Consider the following 18,177-nt stretch of genomic DNA (forward strand, 5'->3'; position numbering starts at 1 on the left):
TATTTAATATGCAATAGAAGACCTCTTTTAACATTAATAAAGATTAAGTGAGTGCATTAGCTTAATTCTGCGCTGAAGCTCCAAAGAAACTGGTGTAGGTATGCCTATTCAAATGCAGAGATATGTAAAAACGCAGAATTCGGCGCAGACGTTGGCAACTCCTACATAAGACAACAAGTGTCTGGCGTAGTTGTTAGGTAGGTTACTGCTGCTACAATGGCGGGTTATCAACATTTAAGTGAGTTTGACGTGTTGGTATAGCCGACGCACGAGCGATGGGACACAGCATCTCGGAGGTAGCGATGAAGTGCGGATTTTCCCGTACTACCACTTCGCGAGTGTACCGTGAATATCAGGAATCCAGTAAAACATCAAATCTTCGACATCGCTGAGGCCAGAAAAAGAGCCCGCAAAAACGGGATCAACGACGACTGAAGAGAATCGTTCAGCGTGACAGAAGTGCAACCCTTCCGCAAATTGCTGCAGATTTCAATGCTGGGTCATCAACAAGTGTCAGCGGGAGAACCATTTCAACGAAACATCATCGGTACGGGCTTTCGGAGTTGAAGGCCCTCTCGTGTACTGATAACTGCAAGACATGAAGCTTTATGCGGCACTTGGGCCCGTCAACACCGACAGTGGACTGTAGATGACTGGAAACATGTTGCCTGGTTGGTCGAGTCTCGCTTCAAATTATATCGAGCGGATGGACGTGTACGGGTATGGAGACAGCCTCATGAATCCATGGACGCTGCATATCAGCAGGGGCTGTTCAAGTTGGTGGAGGCTCTGTAATGGTGTGGGGCGTGTGCAGCTGGAGTGTTATGGGACCCTTGACACGTCTAGATACGATTCTGATGGGTGACACGTACGTAAGCATCGTGTCTGATCACCTGCATCCATTCATGTTCATCCATCCCGATGGACTTGGGCAATTGCTGCACGACAATGCGACATCACACACGTCAGAATTACTACAGAGTGGCTCCAGGAACACTCTGCTGAGTTTAAACAGTTCCGCTGGCCACCAAACTCACGAGAGCATACCTAGGATGCCTAGCATCTTGCTGTCCAGAAGAAATCTCCACCCCGCTGTACTCTTACGGTTTTATGGACGGCACTGCAGGATTCATGGTGTCAGTTCCCTCTAGCACTACTTCATACGTTAGTTGAGTCCATGCCATGTCGTGCTGAATCACTTCCGCGAGCTCGCGGGGGCCCTACACTATATTAGGCTGGTGTACAAGCTTCTTTGGCCCTTCATTGTATTATTAACTACATGTTTGTACTTCGTCACTGTGACCTCTCATTCCTTAAATAGATGGGAAGAGATATGTCTTTGAATATATTTTAGAGAGGCACCAAACGGTAGTTCAAAGTGGACTGATGTTGTAGTGTATGACTGCAGTACTTTTAATTTCTGTAAACGAAATCTAAATATAGGTTGGTAACGGTGCACAAATATACCCGATGTCAGTCGTGACTGTGAAAGTCTTGTGTGAGTTATTTAGGAAATAAATATTGTGCTATGAAGGCATGTTTCTATTTATCAGTATTTACACGGCACATAGAAAAACCTGATAGCACCAGTCAACAATGGGAACATGGACTTGAAGTCGTCTGCCACATTAAGTTGATCCCATGACACTGATGAAACTTGCAAGTCTGATCTGCGGCATGAATGAATGTGAGCGCAGATTATTTTCATCGAACCCAATCATGGGAAACGTCAAAATGTCTCCTATAGCAGTTGTTGTGGTAGTAATAGTAGTAGTAGTAGTTTCAGCAGCAGTTTTATTCATCCATGGATCACCTTTACAAGGATGTTGGACATGCCGTGGTATTACAGTTTAAGAACAAAAATACTATGAGTCATAAGAAGAAAAAGAATGACGCATCACAAAGAAATTATCCGAATGAGACGGAAATCGGTAGATGTGATGTATCAGAAAAGTTGGATGATTCGAGAGACAGTGCTTCACAAACTGAGCAAGTCAGTAAAGCGTTGCTTCTTGCGCAAACGGTTACTCGGCTTGGCATTGGTTGACGGAGTCGTTGAATGTCCTCTTGAGGGATATCGGGTAAACTCTATATAGTTAGTGCATTAGATCTTCAAAATCTCAAGACGGTTGAAGGATCCTCCCCAGAATGCTTTAAACGTTGGGAGGAGATCTGGGGACCTTGCTGGTGAAGGCAGCTTTTGGCAAGCAGTAGAAACTCACGACGTGTGTGCGTGGACATTATTTCGCTGAAATATAAGCCCAGGAATCGGCCTAGAATCTCATTGATTGTCTTCAGTGCTGAACTCCGCTTGGAACTGAGTCCCGACGATCAGCGGAGACCTGTCTGGAGACGCCCGGAGCAGCAGTGAGACACCAACCTGACTGTTGTCCGCCATACGGACCGACAACCAGGAGTGATGGTCTGGGGTGCCACCTCTGGTTGTCAACCGCCTATCCTTACGGTACAGGATTACGTCGAAATATTCTACGCCCCGTTTCGTTAGCCTTCATCGAAATACATAATGTGCTTACATTTCAGCGAGAAAATGCCCGGCAACACACGTCGAGAGTCTTCGTGTTTGCCAAACCCTACCTTGGCCAGAAAGATCGCCTAATCTCTCCCCAATTGAAAACGTTCGGAGCATTACGACCAGGACCCTCAAACAGCTCGGGAGTTTGACGATCTAGCACGCCGCTTGGACAGAAGTTGGCACGATATCCCTCAGAGAAACTATATGAGGATATCGGAAGGATAATACTGTACGTAAAGAGAGATGAAAATGTAATAGTCACGGGGGACTGGAATGCAGTTGTAGGGGAAGTAGTGAAGAAATGGTTACAGGAGAATATGGACTTGGGACAAAGAATGAGAAAGGAGGAAGAATAATTGAGTATTGTAATAAATTTCAACTAGTAATAGCGAATACTCTGTTCAAGAATCACAAGAGGAGGAGGTATACAAGGAAAAGGCCAGATGATACGGGAAGATTTCAGTTAGATTACGTCATGGTCAGACACACATTCCGAAACCAGATACTGGATTGTAAGGCTTACCCAGGTATCACAATGTAGTAGCGATGGAGAGTAAGCTGAAGTATAAGAGATGAGTCAAGAAGAATTAATATGCAAAGAAGTGGGATACGGAAGTACTAAGGAATAACGAGATATGCCTGAAGTTCTCTAAGTCTATAGATACAGCAATAAGGTTTAGCTCAGTAGGCAGTACAGTTGAAGAGGAATGGACATCTCTAAAAGGGCAATCAGGAAAGTTGGAAAGGAAAACATAGGCACAAAGAAGGTAACTGCGAAGAAAACGTGGATAACAGAAGAAATATTTCAGTTGATCGATGAGATAAGGAAGTAAAAAAATGTTTAGGAAAATACAGGAACACGGAAATACAAGTTATTGAGGAATGAAATAAACAGGAAGTTCAGGGAAGCGAAATGGTTGGATGAAAAATTAGAAGAAATCGGAAAATAAATGATTGTTGGAAGACTGATTCAGCGTTTAGGAAAGTCAAAATAAACTTCAGTGAGATTAAAAACAAAGGTGGTAACATTAATAATGCAACGGATATTCCTGTGTTAAATGCAGAGGAGAGAGAGTTGGTGGAGAGAGCATATTGAAGGCCTCTATGAGGGGGAAGATTTTTGTAATGTGATAGATGAACCAGAAAGGAGTCGATTTGGAAGAGATAGTGCATCCAGTATTAAAATCAGAATTTAAGAGAGCTTTGGAGGACTTAAGATCAAATAACCCAAAACGGATAGATAACATTCCTTCAGAATTCCTAAAATCATTGGGGGAATTGGCAACAAAACGACTATTCATGTTGGTGTATAGCATGCATGAGTCGGGTGACATACCACCTGACAATCGGAAAAATATCATCCACACAATTCCGAAGACTGTAAGAGCTGACAAGTGCGAGAAATATCGCACAATCAGCTTAACAACTCGTGCATCCGAGTTGCTGACAAGTACAATATACAGAAGAATGGAAAAGGAAACTGAGGATGTGTTAGATGACGATCAGTTTGGCTTTAGGAAAAGTAAAGGCACGAGACAGGCAATTCTGAAGTTGCGGTTGATAATGGAAGCCAGACTAAAGAAAAATAAAGAAATGTTCATACGATTTTTCGATCTGGAATAAGCGTTTGACGATTTAAAATGGTGTAAGATATTCGAAATTCTGAGAAAAATAGGGCTAAGCTACAGGGAGAGTCATGTAATACACAATATGTACAAGAGCCAAGACGGTATAATTAAGAGTGGACGACCAAGAACGACGTGTTCTCATTGAAAAGGGTGGAAGACAGGGATGTAGTCTGTTGCCTCTACTTTTCAATCTGTACATCGAAGAAGCAATGATTAGTTGAGATTTTCCTCCTTGAATAAACATTATTCATCATAAATCTCTGTTGTCTACATCAATTACAGACGTTGAACAGAATCATTTTTATTAAATTATTCATGTATCTAGTATTTTATATTTGTGTTTGTTAATTTGTTGTTCTAGCCAATGCATAGACTATTGGAACGCAGAATCACAGCAACAGATTATTATTTGCAGCGAGTTAGTTGCTGGACACGAAAAGAAACGCGTGCAGCTTGGCCTAATGACTAGACCGAGATATTTTTTTTAAATAGAGCCATGCGCACCTAAGTACCTAAGGCACTAGTTAGCACAGGTAGAGACGCAAGTGCTTTGCTCGTAAGGGGTGTTGTTCAGAAGAGCAACAACTCAGCAGCAACCATTAAGTACCTTTGCAACTGGGACGTCGTCTGGGATACGAGTTTAATCCCATTAGAATTACTTTACCATATTCTGTGATCCAGGTCCCAAATCTATTGTACACTCCTGGAAATGGAAAAAAGAACACATTGACACCGGTGTGTCAGACCCACCATACTTGCTCCGGACACTGCGAGAGGGCTGTACAAGCAATGATCACACGCACGGCACAGCGGACACACCAGGAACCGCGGTGTTGGCCGTTGAATGGCGCTAGCTGCGCAGCATTTGTGCACCGCCGCCGTCAGTGTCAGCCAGTATGCCGTGGCATACGGAGCTCCATCGCAGCCTTTAACACTGGTAGCATGCCGCGACAGCTTGGACGTGAACCGTATGTGCAGTTGACGGACTTTGAGCGAGGGCGTATAGTGGGCATGCGGGAGGCCGGGTGGACGTACCGCCGAATTGCTCAACACGTGGGGCGTGAGGTCTCCACAGTACATCGATGTTGTCGCCAGTGGTCGGCGGAAGGTGCACGTGCCCGTCGACCTGGGACCGGACCGCAGCGACGCGCAGATGCACGCCAAGACCGTAGGATCCTATGCAGTGCCGTAGGGGACCGCACCGCCACTTCCCAGCAAATTAGGGACACTGTTGCTCCTGGGGTATCGGCGAGGACCATTCGCAACCGTCTCCATGAAGCTGGGCTACGGTCCCGCACACCGTTACGCCGTCTTCCGCTCACGCCCCAACATCGTGCAGCCCGCCTCCAGTGGTGTCGCGACAGGCGTGAATGGAGGGACGAATGGAGACGTGTCGTCTTCAGCGATGAGAGTCGCTTCGGCCTTGGTGCCAATGATGGTCGTATGCGTGTTTGGCGCTGTGCAGGTGAGCGCCACAATCAGGACTGCATACGACCGAGGCACACAGGGCCAACACCCGGCATCATGGTGTGGGGAGCGATCTCCTACACTGGCCGTACACCACTGGTGATCGTCGAGGGGACACTGAATAGTGCACGGTACATCCAAACCGTCATCGAACCCATCGTTCTACCATTCCTAGACCGGCAAGGGAAGTTGCTGTTCCAACAGGACAATGCACGTCCGCATGTATCCCGTGCCACCCAACGTGCTCTAGAAGGTGTAAGTCAACTACCCTGGCCAGCTAGATCTCCGGATCTGTCCCCCATTGAGCATGTTTGGGACTGAATGAAGCGTCGTCTCACGCGGTCTGCACGTCCAGCACGAACGCTGGTCCAACTGAGGCGCCAGGTGGAAATGGCATGGCAAGCCGTTCCACAGGACTACATCCAGCATCTCTACGATCGTCTATATGGGAGAATAGCAGCCTGCATTGCTGCGAAAGGTGGATATACACTGTACTAGTGCCGACATTGTGCATGCTCTGTTGCCTGTGTCTATGTGCCTGTGGTTCTGTCAGTGTGATCATGTGATGTATCTGACCCCAGGAATGTGTCAATAAAGTTTCCCCTTCCTGGGACAATGAATTCATGGTGTTCTTATTTCAATTTCCAGGAGTGTATAATTGTAATTTGTGCGGGGGCTTATAGCGTAAGGGTTTGCATAATTTAATGCCTTTAGAACTACGACTTTAATTCTAAGAATTTACCATATTCTGTGAAGCAGGTCCCAAATGTATTGCATAATAGGCAATTTGCGTGGGGACTCCAAGCATACGAGTTTGTAGCAGTTGTGTGCGTGAGACCCAGTAGCAAAAGTTTGGTGTGGAGAAGAACGCTGCTCTAAGGCATGCTGAGTTCGAGTCTGCAGCTGCCAGCGGCAGCTGAGATCCCGATGGCGGCAACGGCATTGAGGGCCACCGGTGGCGACTTCGTCCATCAGCAACAGCATTACTTCCGCTGCTGGCTTTAATATCTGTGAACCTACAGGATCATTATCAGAGTTGGAGCTTACAATGACTAAGCAATTACCCATTCTGTGTAGTTCAGATAATGCTAGTAGGTCAGTTAGGTCTGAACTTAGTAGTATTTACATTGTTTCAATGGCGTGGTCAAAGGAAGTTTTGTCTTATTTGAACTATAATGTGGAGACAATCCAGTCTAGCATAGGGGCACTGAGTACTAAAACGGAACAGGGAAAGTCTGAGCTCAGTTCAAATATAGAAAGTGTACAAGATGAGGTGGAAAAATAAAAATCAGATGTTGGAGGGGTTTTCGACAAAAATTAGAAGTTATAAGACAGACTTGGGCAAATTTCTGAGGAGTCAATGCGATAGAAAAATATTTCGGCGGAAAGTTGGGAAAGATTCAGGATGAGCCTGGTAGTGGTGTTAACAATTGTATGCTGAGGCAAAATACGTTTGAGGAAGTGACAACTAAAGCGGTTAAAAAAAAAAATGGCTCTGAGCACTATGGGACCTAACATCTTAGGTCATCGGTCCCCTAGAACTTAGAACTACTTACACCTAACTAACTTAAGGACATCAAACACATCCCTGCCCAAGGCAGGATTCGAACCTGCGACCGTAGCAGTCCCGCGGTTCCGGACTGTAGCGCCTAGAACCGCACGGCCAGCGCGGCCGGCAGAGCGGTTAAAACTTTAGCAGGGAGAGTAGTAGAATGTGAGAAACAGATGTTTAACAGTAGATAACATTTTGAATCTGTATTAATTAAAGAAGGTGTGCAGTATAAACGGTAGTTTAAAGACGTAAGGACAGAAAGTAATTTTTTATCAGCAAATCAGGCTACTACTTTGATGGGTGCTCCATGGTTTAATTTAGGAACAACCAAGTGTTTCGCAAATGACACAAAATGCCATCCAGTTGATTTTCTTGTTAGAGGAATGTCGGAAGAGGCAAAAATTAAGTTCGCTAAGACATCTTGAGGACAATGCACAATTACGGTCAAATTTAATTAGTGCTTCATTTACTACCAGTGAAGTGTATGAGAGTTATTTCCTGAACCAATTCTGGAGTGAAGTGAAATACACGCGAGCTCAGAATTAGTTTCTAAATGGACCAAGTTTCAGACACGGAAGTGCGTCGGTGCGGGATTTTTGTCTCTCAAGCCAGTATGGCACGATTCTAGCTTTGTGACGCAGTAAGCTAGCGGGTAGAGGTCACAGTGTCGGGGAAGGCATCAAACGAACTGTTGCAGGTGGCCCGCAGTATTCATTTAATTTACAGCTATCATAGTGCCTTGTATTACTATCACAGGTCGTATGCAAGCCCTAGTGAATGTTCTACATATCATAGTACTGCCTCCACTGGCCTGCCACCTCGGCGGAGTGCACGTGTCGAGCAGCCGTGAATGACGCAGTATCCGGACACAGCCATCCAGCTGGTGTAACAAGAAGCATGATTGATTCCACAAGACGATACGTTGTAACACCTCGGTTCAGTTTACAGTGATAAAAGCTATAGAAAGAATAATTTAAAATTAAGAATAGAATTTTTAGAGGGGAAAATAGTGTAGAATCAGAGTTCGGTAATTGCAGATCAAAATTATAGTATATCAGCAAATAGTTTAACGTCTAAGTACAGCAAAGCCTCGGAAGCTCCGTCATGGAGAAGGCAGTGACGTTAAACTCTTGTGATGAAAAACCTATAAAAAGGCCTGATCGTCGTTATTGCCGCCTTTTTTCCTTGATTGTTTCGTTAAAATGGCGGGGAACCCGTGTCAGTCAGCGAGACAATAATTAGATTGGACTTTATCGTGTTAAGATTCATGATAAACTGTTAGAATATGCAGTGTACGATCTCTGACTGTTGGTAGCAACGGAGTATTAAGGGGATTTTAGGACTTTAGTGCTAGATTGGAACTTTACGGACATATAGACGACAGCAACTCAAATTATCTGCTGACACGAGTGAATTCAGAGGTACTGGTATTCAGATACGCGGTGCATTCAAGTTCTAAGGCCTCCGATTTTTTTTTCTAACTACTCACCCGAAATCGATGAAACTGGCGTTACTTCTCGACGTAATCGCCCTGCAGACGTGCACATTTTTCACAACGCTGACGACATGATTCCATGGCAGCGGCGAAGGCCTCTTTAAGAGTCTGTTTTGACCACTGGAAAATCGCTGAGGCAATAGCAGCACGGATGGTGAATGTGCGGCCACGGAGAGTGTCTTTCATTGTTGGAAAAAGCCAAAAGTCACTAGGAGCCAGGTCAGGCGAGTAGGGAGCATGAGGAATCACTTCAAAGTTGTTATCACGAAGAAACTGTTGCGTAACGTTAGCTCGATGTGTGGGTGCGTTGTCTTGGTGAAACAGCACACGCGCAGCCCTTCCCGGACGTTTTTGTTGCAGTGCAGGAAGGAATTTGTTCTTCAAAACATTCTCGTAGGATTCACCTGTTACCATAGTGCCCTTTGGAATGCAATGGGTAAGGATTACGCCCTCGCTGTCCCAGAACATGGACACCATCATTTTTTCAGCACTGGCGGTGAATCTGTGTGCTTCCATTGAGCTGACTGGCGCTTTGTTTCTAGATTTAAAAATGGCATCCACGTCTCATCCATTGTCACAACCGACGAAAAGAAAGTCCCACTCATGCTGTCGTTGCGCGTCAACATTGCTTGGCAACATACAACACATCAGAATTCGTGGCACCCACCTGGATGACGCTTTTCGCATTTTCAAGTCGTCATGCAGGATTGTGTGCACAGAACCCACAGAAATGCCAACTCTGGAGGCGATCTGTTCAACAGTCATTCGGCAATCCCCCAAAACAATTCTCTCCACCTTCTCGATCATGTCGTCAGACCGGCTTGTGCGAGCCCGAGGTTGTTTCGGTTTGTTGTCACATGATGTTCTGCCTTCATTAAACTGTCGTACCCACGAACGCACTTTCGACACATCCATAACTCCATCACCACATGTCTCCTTCAACTGTCGATGAATTTCAATTGGTTTCACACTACGCAAATTTAGAAAACGAATGATTGCAAGCTGTTCAAGTAAGGAAAACGTCGCCATTTTAAGTATTTAAAACAGTTCTCATTCTCGCCGCTGGCGGTAAAATTCCATTTGCCGTATGGTGCTGCCATCTCTGGGACGTATTGATAATGAATGCGGCCTCATTTTAAAACAATGCGCGTGTTTGTATCTCTTTCCAGTACGGAGAAAAAAAATCGGAGGCCTTAGAACTTGAATGCACCTCGTATTAACGTGTGGACTTTTGAAAGTGTTGTGTGCCATTAGTTGCGAATCTGGACGTAGAGCGCTTGCATATCGGCATTTGCGGACTATTTAGATTCCTCTAGGCTAGGAACCTTTTAAATAGACCGTCATCCATCACCATCTTAATCCTTGAATATAGAGTGAAAGTGAAATGCAAGAGTGTTGTACTTATTTCATTTACCTAGTACTAATCAGTGAAGGTTTTACGCAACCAAAGCTATTCAGTAGTAAGTCAGCACCATCTAGCGGGAAGCGTAGGCATTAACTAACACGCTAACTGCAGTGAACGTTTACGTGTTTTACGGACTGCTTAATATGAACTTTTGTTACTCTTCGATGTCCCCACTCCCTCCCAAAGGTGGCGTAGGCTTTCTTAATCATAATAGGGGAGAGTTTTAGCCGGGCAAATTACTGAATAAAAGCGATATTTACAAGACTCGCAGTAATAGAAAAACACAAGGCCCGCACCTCATCGGAGAGTCGTCACTGTCACGTCGAGAAGTAAAGCCGGGAAACCAACCAATGATACGTATCTACGAGCAGACGTCGACGTGGAGTACCTAAAAAGGGAACCACAAGAGAGTTCGGGATGCTTTAACGTTTCTACTGATCCAGGGCCCAATCTCGATGGCAGTGTCCTCACTGAAATCGTAACTGACTGTTCATTACGTCAGTTTGGGTACTTGTAGGAGGTGTGTGCCGTGGAGCATGCCTATGCCTCCACGTCCTGTATCTACCTCTACATCCATACTCCGCAAGCTACCGTATGGTGCATGGCAGAAGATACGTTGTACCCCTGGTAGTCACTACCTTTATCTGTCCCATTCACAAATAGAGGGAGGGAAAAACGGTCTTTATGCCTCCGTACGAGCCCTAATCTCTCTAGTCTGACCGTCATGGTCTTTAAGCGAAATGAACGTTGGTGGCAGTAGAGTCTCTTTGCAGTCAGCGTCAACTGCCGGTTCTTTGAATTTTCTCAGTAGCGCTCCTCGAACAGAACGTCGCCTTCCCTCCAGGCATTCCTATTTGAGTTCCAGAAACTTCTCCGTAATACTTGCGTGTTGTTCCAACCTATTGGGAACAGATCTAGCAACCCGACTCTAAAAATTCTTCCATGTCCTCCTTCTACTCAACCGCATTAACTTACACTTTTTGTCACATTTAGAGCTAGCTGCCATTCATCACACCAACAGAAATTTTGTCTATGTCATCTTGTATCCTCCTACAGTCGCTCAACAACGACACCTTCAGATACACCACAGTATCATCACCAAACAGTCGCAAACAGTCGCTTACCATGTCCGCCAGAACAGAAGCACCAGTCCTATCACATTTCCCTTGTCTCTGATGAATGCTCGCCGTTGAGGACAACAAACTCGATTTTATTTCGTAAGAATTCATCGATCTGCTACTCGTACACCAGGGAATCAATTCCGTGTGCTTGTACCTACGTTAGCAGTCAGCAAGGCGGCACCGTGTCAGAGGCTTTACGGAAATCTAGGAATATATGGTAACCTCCCTCTTACTAATAGATCTATCCTGCTTGCGATATAAAGTATGACCGTGGATCGCGTGTATGCCTAATGGATTTTTTAAAAATTGGATAAGGCTATATTTCCCGAAGAAGTGATACCGATAAGTAGGAGGAAAAAGTACAAACGACCCTTCTGATTTACTGCCTATGAAGTATGCTAAAAATAAAAAGTAATTAAACCAAACAGCGCTATAATTTGGAAAATGTAAGTTATTTTGTGCATTCACTCACGAACAACACTGGACAGAAAAGCGGTACCACGAATCACGAATCCTAAAGTTACGCTAATGATCGAAAAGGAAATAATTAACGGTCGCCATCCCACAAGGGAAATTTACAACCAAAATCCTGTACAAGATGATGGGAAACAAAAACATGTATTATTAAACACTGACGTGGCAACTGAAGGTTGTCACGTTTTTTGACACTAATTTTAAGGGAACATGTAATGACAAAGAAAAGTGAGAAGTCACTCTTACGCTACGTTTGGCATGAAATTTTGAAAAATGCAATTGAGTAATTCTTTGAAAATATGTAATTCAACTGTATGTTATTACTGAACTCTGTTATGTGAACAATTTTTATTTAGCGTATGGCTAATACAGACATATCATGAAATTACATATACATATGTACATATTGACACACAAGAAACTTAGTTTGTCTTTACAACTGAATATCCAGTCCTTCAATCCAGCGCACTGCATCTGGAGTTGCTAGCAGGAAGTCCTCTTTGGCGCCGTGATAGGCTCGAATCCTGCATTCACTGACAATGTGGTGAACAGTCTGGTATGGAGCCCTGCAGTCATAAGCTGGATCAGGCAGCTTCTTCCACTTAAAGAGAGCATCCCTGCATCGCCCATGGCTGGTACGGATTCTGTTGAGAGTAGACCACGTCTTGCGTGGTAAGTCGAATCCACTTGGAAGTTTAGCACCTGGGAAGACGTTATGCAGGTGCACATCTGTCACTGCTTCCCACCGACCTTTCCATTCTTCAAGAGGTTTGAAATCCTTAGCAACCATGTCAGCAGTATCGCACAGAGTTGGATGACGTGATTTCAGTCTCTTGCGATTTAAAAGTGGCAGGTCGCTATGCACGGGTAGGTTAGAATTCCTGAAGATCTTGTGGAATTCTCTCATAAGGGCAGTACATCTGCGTAGATCAGGAGGCATTATACCGGTTAACAGTGGAAGCCAATAAACTGGAGTAGATCTGATTGTGCCAGATATTATGCGCATTGTCGTATTCAGCTGGGTATCAACAAGTCTTGTATGATGACTATTCATCCAAACAGGTGCACAATACTCAGCACTTGAGTATACCAAGCCCAGAGCTGAAGTTCGCAGGGTGGTTGCTGAAGATCCCCAGGTAGTTACGTATAGCTTATGGAGGATGTTGTTTCGAGTCCTCAGCTTTTGAGCTAAGTTAAGAAGGTGTTGTTTGAAGCATAGTGTACGATCCAGGATGACATCAAGATATTTTGGGTTCCAATTGTGACGAAGAATTCTGCCTCTGAAACTTACCTCCAGTTTTACGTTCGCCAACTGGTTATTTAGATGGAAGCAACACACTTCTGTTTTACTCACACTGGGTTGGGGTCTCCAGATTTTGAAGTAATTGTCTAATGCAGACAGGTCATTGGCTAAAATCTCTTCTGTTGTCTTCATTTCCTGGTGTTTGACGGCTAGAGCCAGGTCATCGGCATAGCAGTATTTTCTGGACGAAGTGTCAGGTAGATCAGATAGATATAGGTTGAACAGTAAGGGTGAACAATGTGAACAATGACTTTCAGTGACCTCAACATAACTTCATCAAAGAAATTTAGAAAAAAACCAAGCACTTTTTACTTTGCCATTACTTATTTTGCAAATTGGATTTCGTATTACTGTCTGAACAACTGTATCTTTTTTACTGACGTGAACAGAATTAAACATTAGAATACGTACCAAACCAAACAGCCATGTGCTCCAAGCTGTATGTAAAATAAATAAAACTTCCGCACTCTTAATTTGTGCATTGCTTTAGATTTGGATTTTTCCAGTGATTGATTCTCAAACTTGAAAAATTAAATTGCTTTACTTTAGTCATATACTGACACCTCTGTTGTACAACAGTTAATTGAAAATAGACTGAGGCTAAAATTCTTAAAAGTGGAATTATTCATCAATAAACTGCCTCTAACTATTCAATTTGTTTCTTATGACACTCATTTAGCATATACGGGAAAAAATGGAACAAGGATCCTGTTTGATAACAATGTCTGGGGGCAATGAGAACATAATCGCCCTGAATTTGACTGATTATTATTTAAATAAATTTTATCAATCAAATCACATTCAGTTGTGCTGCTGGGTTAGCCATTAATACTTTCTACCAATGAACAGTCTTACTTCAGTGTTGTGCATACGACGAAACTCGAAGCCAACGACGAAACTGTGTTGCTGGAACTGCTGTTGTCGTTAAAGAAGGTAGCATCTTGTGGACCACAGCTGATTACAGGAGCGTGCAATCGTAGCTAATACAGCCTCTTCCGTCCGTCCACTGTCCGTACTCCCGCTCTAGACATCTGGCCGGCGAGCGTACATGATGCCGCCGAAAATGGTACTCTCTACTGCGGGAGCGTAAACACCACACTTCCGCACACTACAAGCGCTGGAACCCGTCGCTCTCTCTATCTCTCTCTCTCTCTCTCTCTCTCTCTCTCTCTCCGCGTGCTCCGCGCAACAACTCTCTACCCAAGATTTTACAACGCACAAGCACTGCTATTATCGTTGCTAGTCGATGCAAATAACAATTTCTTTGGCTTTTTCCCAGAGCTTATAAGTTTCACAGTAAGACACAGATAAATACAATGGAACGTCAACAGACTTCTACCTAAATTTACACATACAGTGAAGCAATGCCCTTACTTATTAAAAGAAAGCATTTAAATTACAAATATTTACATTCAATTTAGAAAAAAATTACATGCATCCTGCATTTTCGTTGTTACAATATAATCCGCCTGTTGCTCTTCAACCGTGGTTTGCAGGATTTCATGTGAGAAAAGGTCCAGCCGAGTTCCGCACAAGCGAAGCTTTTTAAAACAGTGCTGATTTGTGGACAGAAGCTTTTCCCTCTCTAGGAAATTTGTTATATTCGAACTGAGAACATGTTTAAGGATTCTGCAGCGTCTGTAATATCGTGTGATGGTACCCAGTCGCTTGCTCACGGTTTCATCGACCTTCAACCACTCTCTACAGATGGCCCCAACAGTAGCACTCCACAACTGACCAGCTTCGTCGAAGTACTCCATCCCAAGCTCCGGCAGTAGCCATCTGCCCTTTGGCAGAGCATCTCGTATCTCTGGATTTACCCCTTTGCGGTCCGTCTTGTCGCTAGAATGATTCCCCATTCGTCTCTGCCTCGCTTGAATACTTTCCTTGGCGCATCACGTGATCTCAGCCACCAGAGGGTATTCAGTCTCGTAATGGTCAGTGGTCATCACATCTGACTAAAGAAATTTCCGACTTTCGCTGCATTGGAGCACTGAAATAACTCAGTGGCGACATATGGAAATTTGTGCCTCACCGAAATTCTAACCCGGATTTCCCTCTTCATGCGAACGGTCGCCTTAATCGATTCGGCTATCCGAGTACGTCTCCAATGTTACCAAAATCTCCATATACCACACAATCCAAAGTAGTGTCCCCTGTTTATTATTTCTCTTCGCTCGCAGCCCTACCTAATGTATTACCGCTAGAGGCAAGACTTTTGTGTATCTACAACGAAAGATCGATATGCCATCAGGCGTGTAATTATACAGGCATTGTACAACTATGGTCATTATATTTTGGCTGATCAGAGAACTGTATGTACCGACAGTAAAATATGTGGATAAAAGGCCACAATCTTGAGCTCATTGTCGCGACTCGCTGTATCAATCAATCATTCATATTATCTGGCGGGGGGAGGGGGGGGGGGGGGGGAAGGAAAGGAAAGGGAAGGGATTAGCGGTGTCAGCTGCATCAGGATATTATGCGGAATCAGTGGCGGGAAGTGAAAATGTATGCCGAACCTGGAATCTTCTGCTTAGTAGACAGGTGCGTTAACCACCTGGGGGCACAGTGTTCATCGCAGTTGCGCAGACTATCTCGACTTGTCCGAAAGAACGTACACTACGAATTCATATAGCCAGTTATATGTCGGTAGATGACTGTGTCTTGTACCATATATTCGCAAATCGTTTACTATATTAAATACTCATCATATACTAAAATATTTCACCACTAAAATCAAAATAACATTTTTCGAGGTACATTAACTGTAAACCTCCTCTTCCGTTTGTCTAGTACAAATGTTTATTTTACCATAGATTCAACGTCTAATATTGTCATTGCTTTTCTAAACGCCGTTTTGTTCTGTTATCCGAATTGTTACATACATTTCATATCCTAAATGGTTCAAATGGCTCTAAGTACTATGGGACTTAACATCTGATGTCATCAATCTCCTGGACTTAGAAATACTTAAACCTAACTAACCTAAGGACATCACACACATCCATGCCCGAGGCAGGATTCGAGCTTTGCGGCCGTACCACCCGCGTGGTTCCGGACTGAAGCGCCTAGAACCGCTCGGCAATTTCATATCCTGGTTAAATAAAGGTATGAACTATATATACGTAAGTCCGATGGAGCTCACCTGGTAGATACACAGCGTGTGATCGCTGCAGATGTCACAGTAGCTACTGTCGCACTTCGTGCCAGGCAGCAAAGCGACAAGCAGAAAACTCGCTACAGCTGCTGCACGGATCCTGCAACACGAGATCGTTAACTTAACATCGGTTTTTACCAGAGAACTGTTCTTCTATCCTATTCTGCATTAAGTACAAGAACATTCGGATAACAATGCTGATGGCAGCAGTAGGAGAGCCTACTAAACGGGCGTCTGATAAGAAGGAACGTAAAAGAGATAGACGTGTCATCGAATTCCTCACAGTTGAACTAACTCCACCAATGGAGGTAGGGTTCTGCTTTTCAGTAATGGTGAAAAGTACGTGACGAAAAGCCACACAGCGGTTGACCCTGCCGAAGCGTCACTCAACATAATGAACACCTCCTCGATCAAGTCATCTGTAATGGTGAGAAGGTTACGACAAACGAATTGTGTGCACAGCAAAATGTTGGTCTTATGCCTATGACAAAACGCTATACAAGCTACAGTAAAATGTGTTCGCAATGGGCCTTGCTGATACTTATGCGAGACAATAACTAAATAAATCATGGAATGGAAATTTGTCGGAATCTATTCGATCAATACGAAGTTGAAGGCGACAGTTTCCTGCACACCTTCGCCACTGGGAATGAGACGTCATTACACCACGAAGACCGGATACAAAAGAGAGTCCATGGAATGGCGACATGAGAATTCTTCGACAAACTTGAAGCTGAATCACATCTATCTTCAGCTGAAGTGATATGCACCTTGTGGGACTAACATGGGATACTGAACGTATACAGAGAAGGGCAGAACAGACGGTGGCATGTTTCTAAGACCCGCAGTATGGTGTCACAGAGATATTGAAGAAACTGAACAGACACTTGGATACAGAAGAAAATTAGCCCGAAAAATCGTTCATACAGAGTTTCAAGAACCAGCTTTAAATGTAGAGTCTAGAAATAATATACAAGCCCCTACATATCCTTCCTGTGGATATTGTGAGGACAAGATTAGATTAATCACAGTGACCTCAGAAGCGTTTTAATAGCCATTCTCCCCGCGCTCCATAAGTGAATGAAATGGGAAAAAGCACTGATAGTGGTACAACAGCAATTTATAAGTGATCACCGCCACCCTCAGTGCATGGGAATCAGCTCGCTCTGTTCGTCCATGAGATCCAGAGCACCGCGGACAAGGTGCCCAGGCTGAAGTCGTGTTCGTTGACTCGAGGAAACCATTCGATACAGTTCTATGCTGTCAGTTAGCGATCGAAGTAGGAACTGATGGGATATACGACCAGATTTGTGACTGAATTCCTGAAGATCTTGCAGATAGGACTCAACACGCCGCTCTTAATGGAACAAAACTGACATATGTAAAGGTAATTTCAGGAGCACTCAACGAAAGCTACTGTTTACAATATATACGAGGAGAAGTCAAAAAGTAAAGGGACTTTTGCAATTTCTCGCCGTGGGGCTTGGTAACGCTGCTAGTATCCGGGGCCGAAGTATTATCGTCTGCAACAGTTCTATACAACTTGTCGCTCTTATTTCCGCGTTAGTCGTTGTATTGTAGCAGACCGTGAAATGTGGTAGCTCCATTGTCTATCTGCACCAAGGAGGAAATGAAGGCAGTGATTCGCTCTTTGTTTTCGGAAGGTGTTAAATTTGCGGAAATCATTCGTGGAATGCAAGTGCAATATGATGACTGCTGTTTGTCGCGAATCAAAATCTAAGAATGAACAGAGTGCTTCAAACAGATAAGAACTTCCAGAATGAGATTTTCACTCTGCAGCGGAGTGTGCGCTGATATGAAACTTCCTGGCAGATTAAAACTGTGTGCCGGACCGAGACTCGAACTCAGGACCTTTGTCGTCCGCGAGAACGGAGCATGCGTGAGTCGTGTTTGGGTAGCTCAGATGGTAGAGCACTTGCCCACCGAAGGCAAAGGTCCCGAGTTCGTGTCTCGGTCCGGCACACAGTTTTAATCTGCCAGGAAGTTTCATATCAGCGCACACTCCGCTGTAGAGTGAA

General features: G+C 44.2%; 1 protein-coding gene across 1 annotated transcript in view; it reads right to left on the bottom strand.

Moving 5' to 3' along the window:
• LOC126481450 (venom allergen 5-like) overlaps positions 1-18,177 on the bottom strand; it is a 106,002-nt gene that overhangs the window by 40,970 nt on the left and 46,855 nt on the right. The window contains exon 2 of the mRNA XM_050105221.1: positions 16,127-16,238. Coding sequence (XP_049961178.1) covers positions 16,127-16,238 — 112 coding nt within the window. The remainder of the gene's footprint in view (positions 1-16,126; positions 16,239-18,177) is intronic.

This window comes from Schistocerca serialis, chromosome 5 (genome assembly GCF_023864345.2).
Source record: "Schistocerca serialis cubense isolate TAMUIC-IGC-003099 chromosome 5, iqSchSeri2.2, whole genome shotgun sequence".
Classification (NCBI taxonomy): Eukaryota; Metazoa; Arthropoda; class Insecta; order Orthoptera; family Acrididae; genus Schistocerca; species Schistocerca serialis.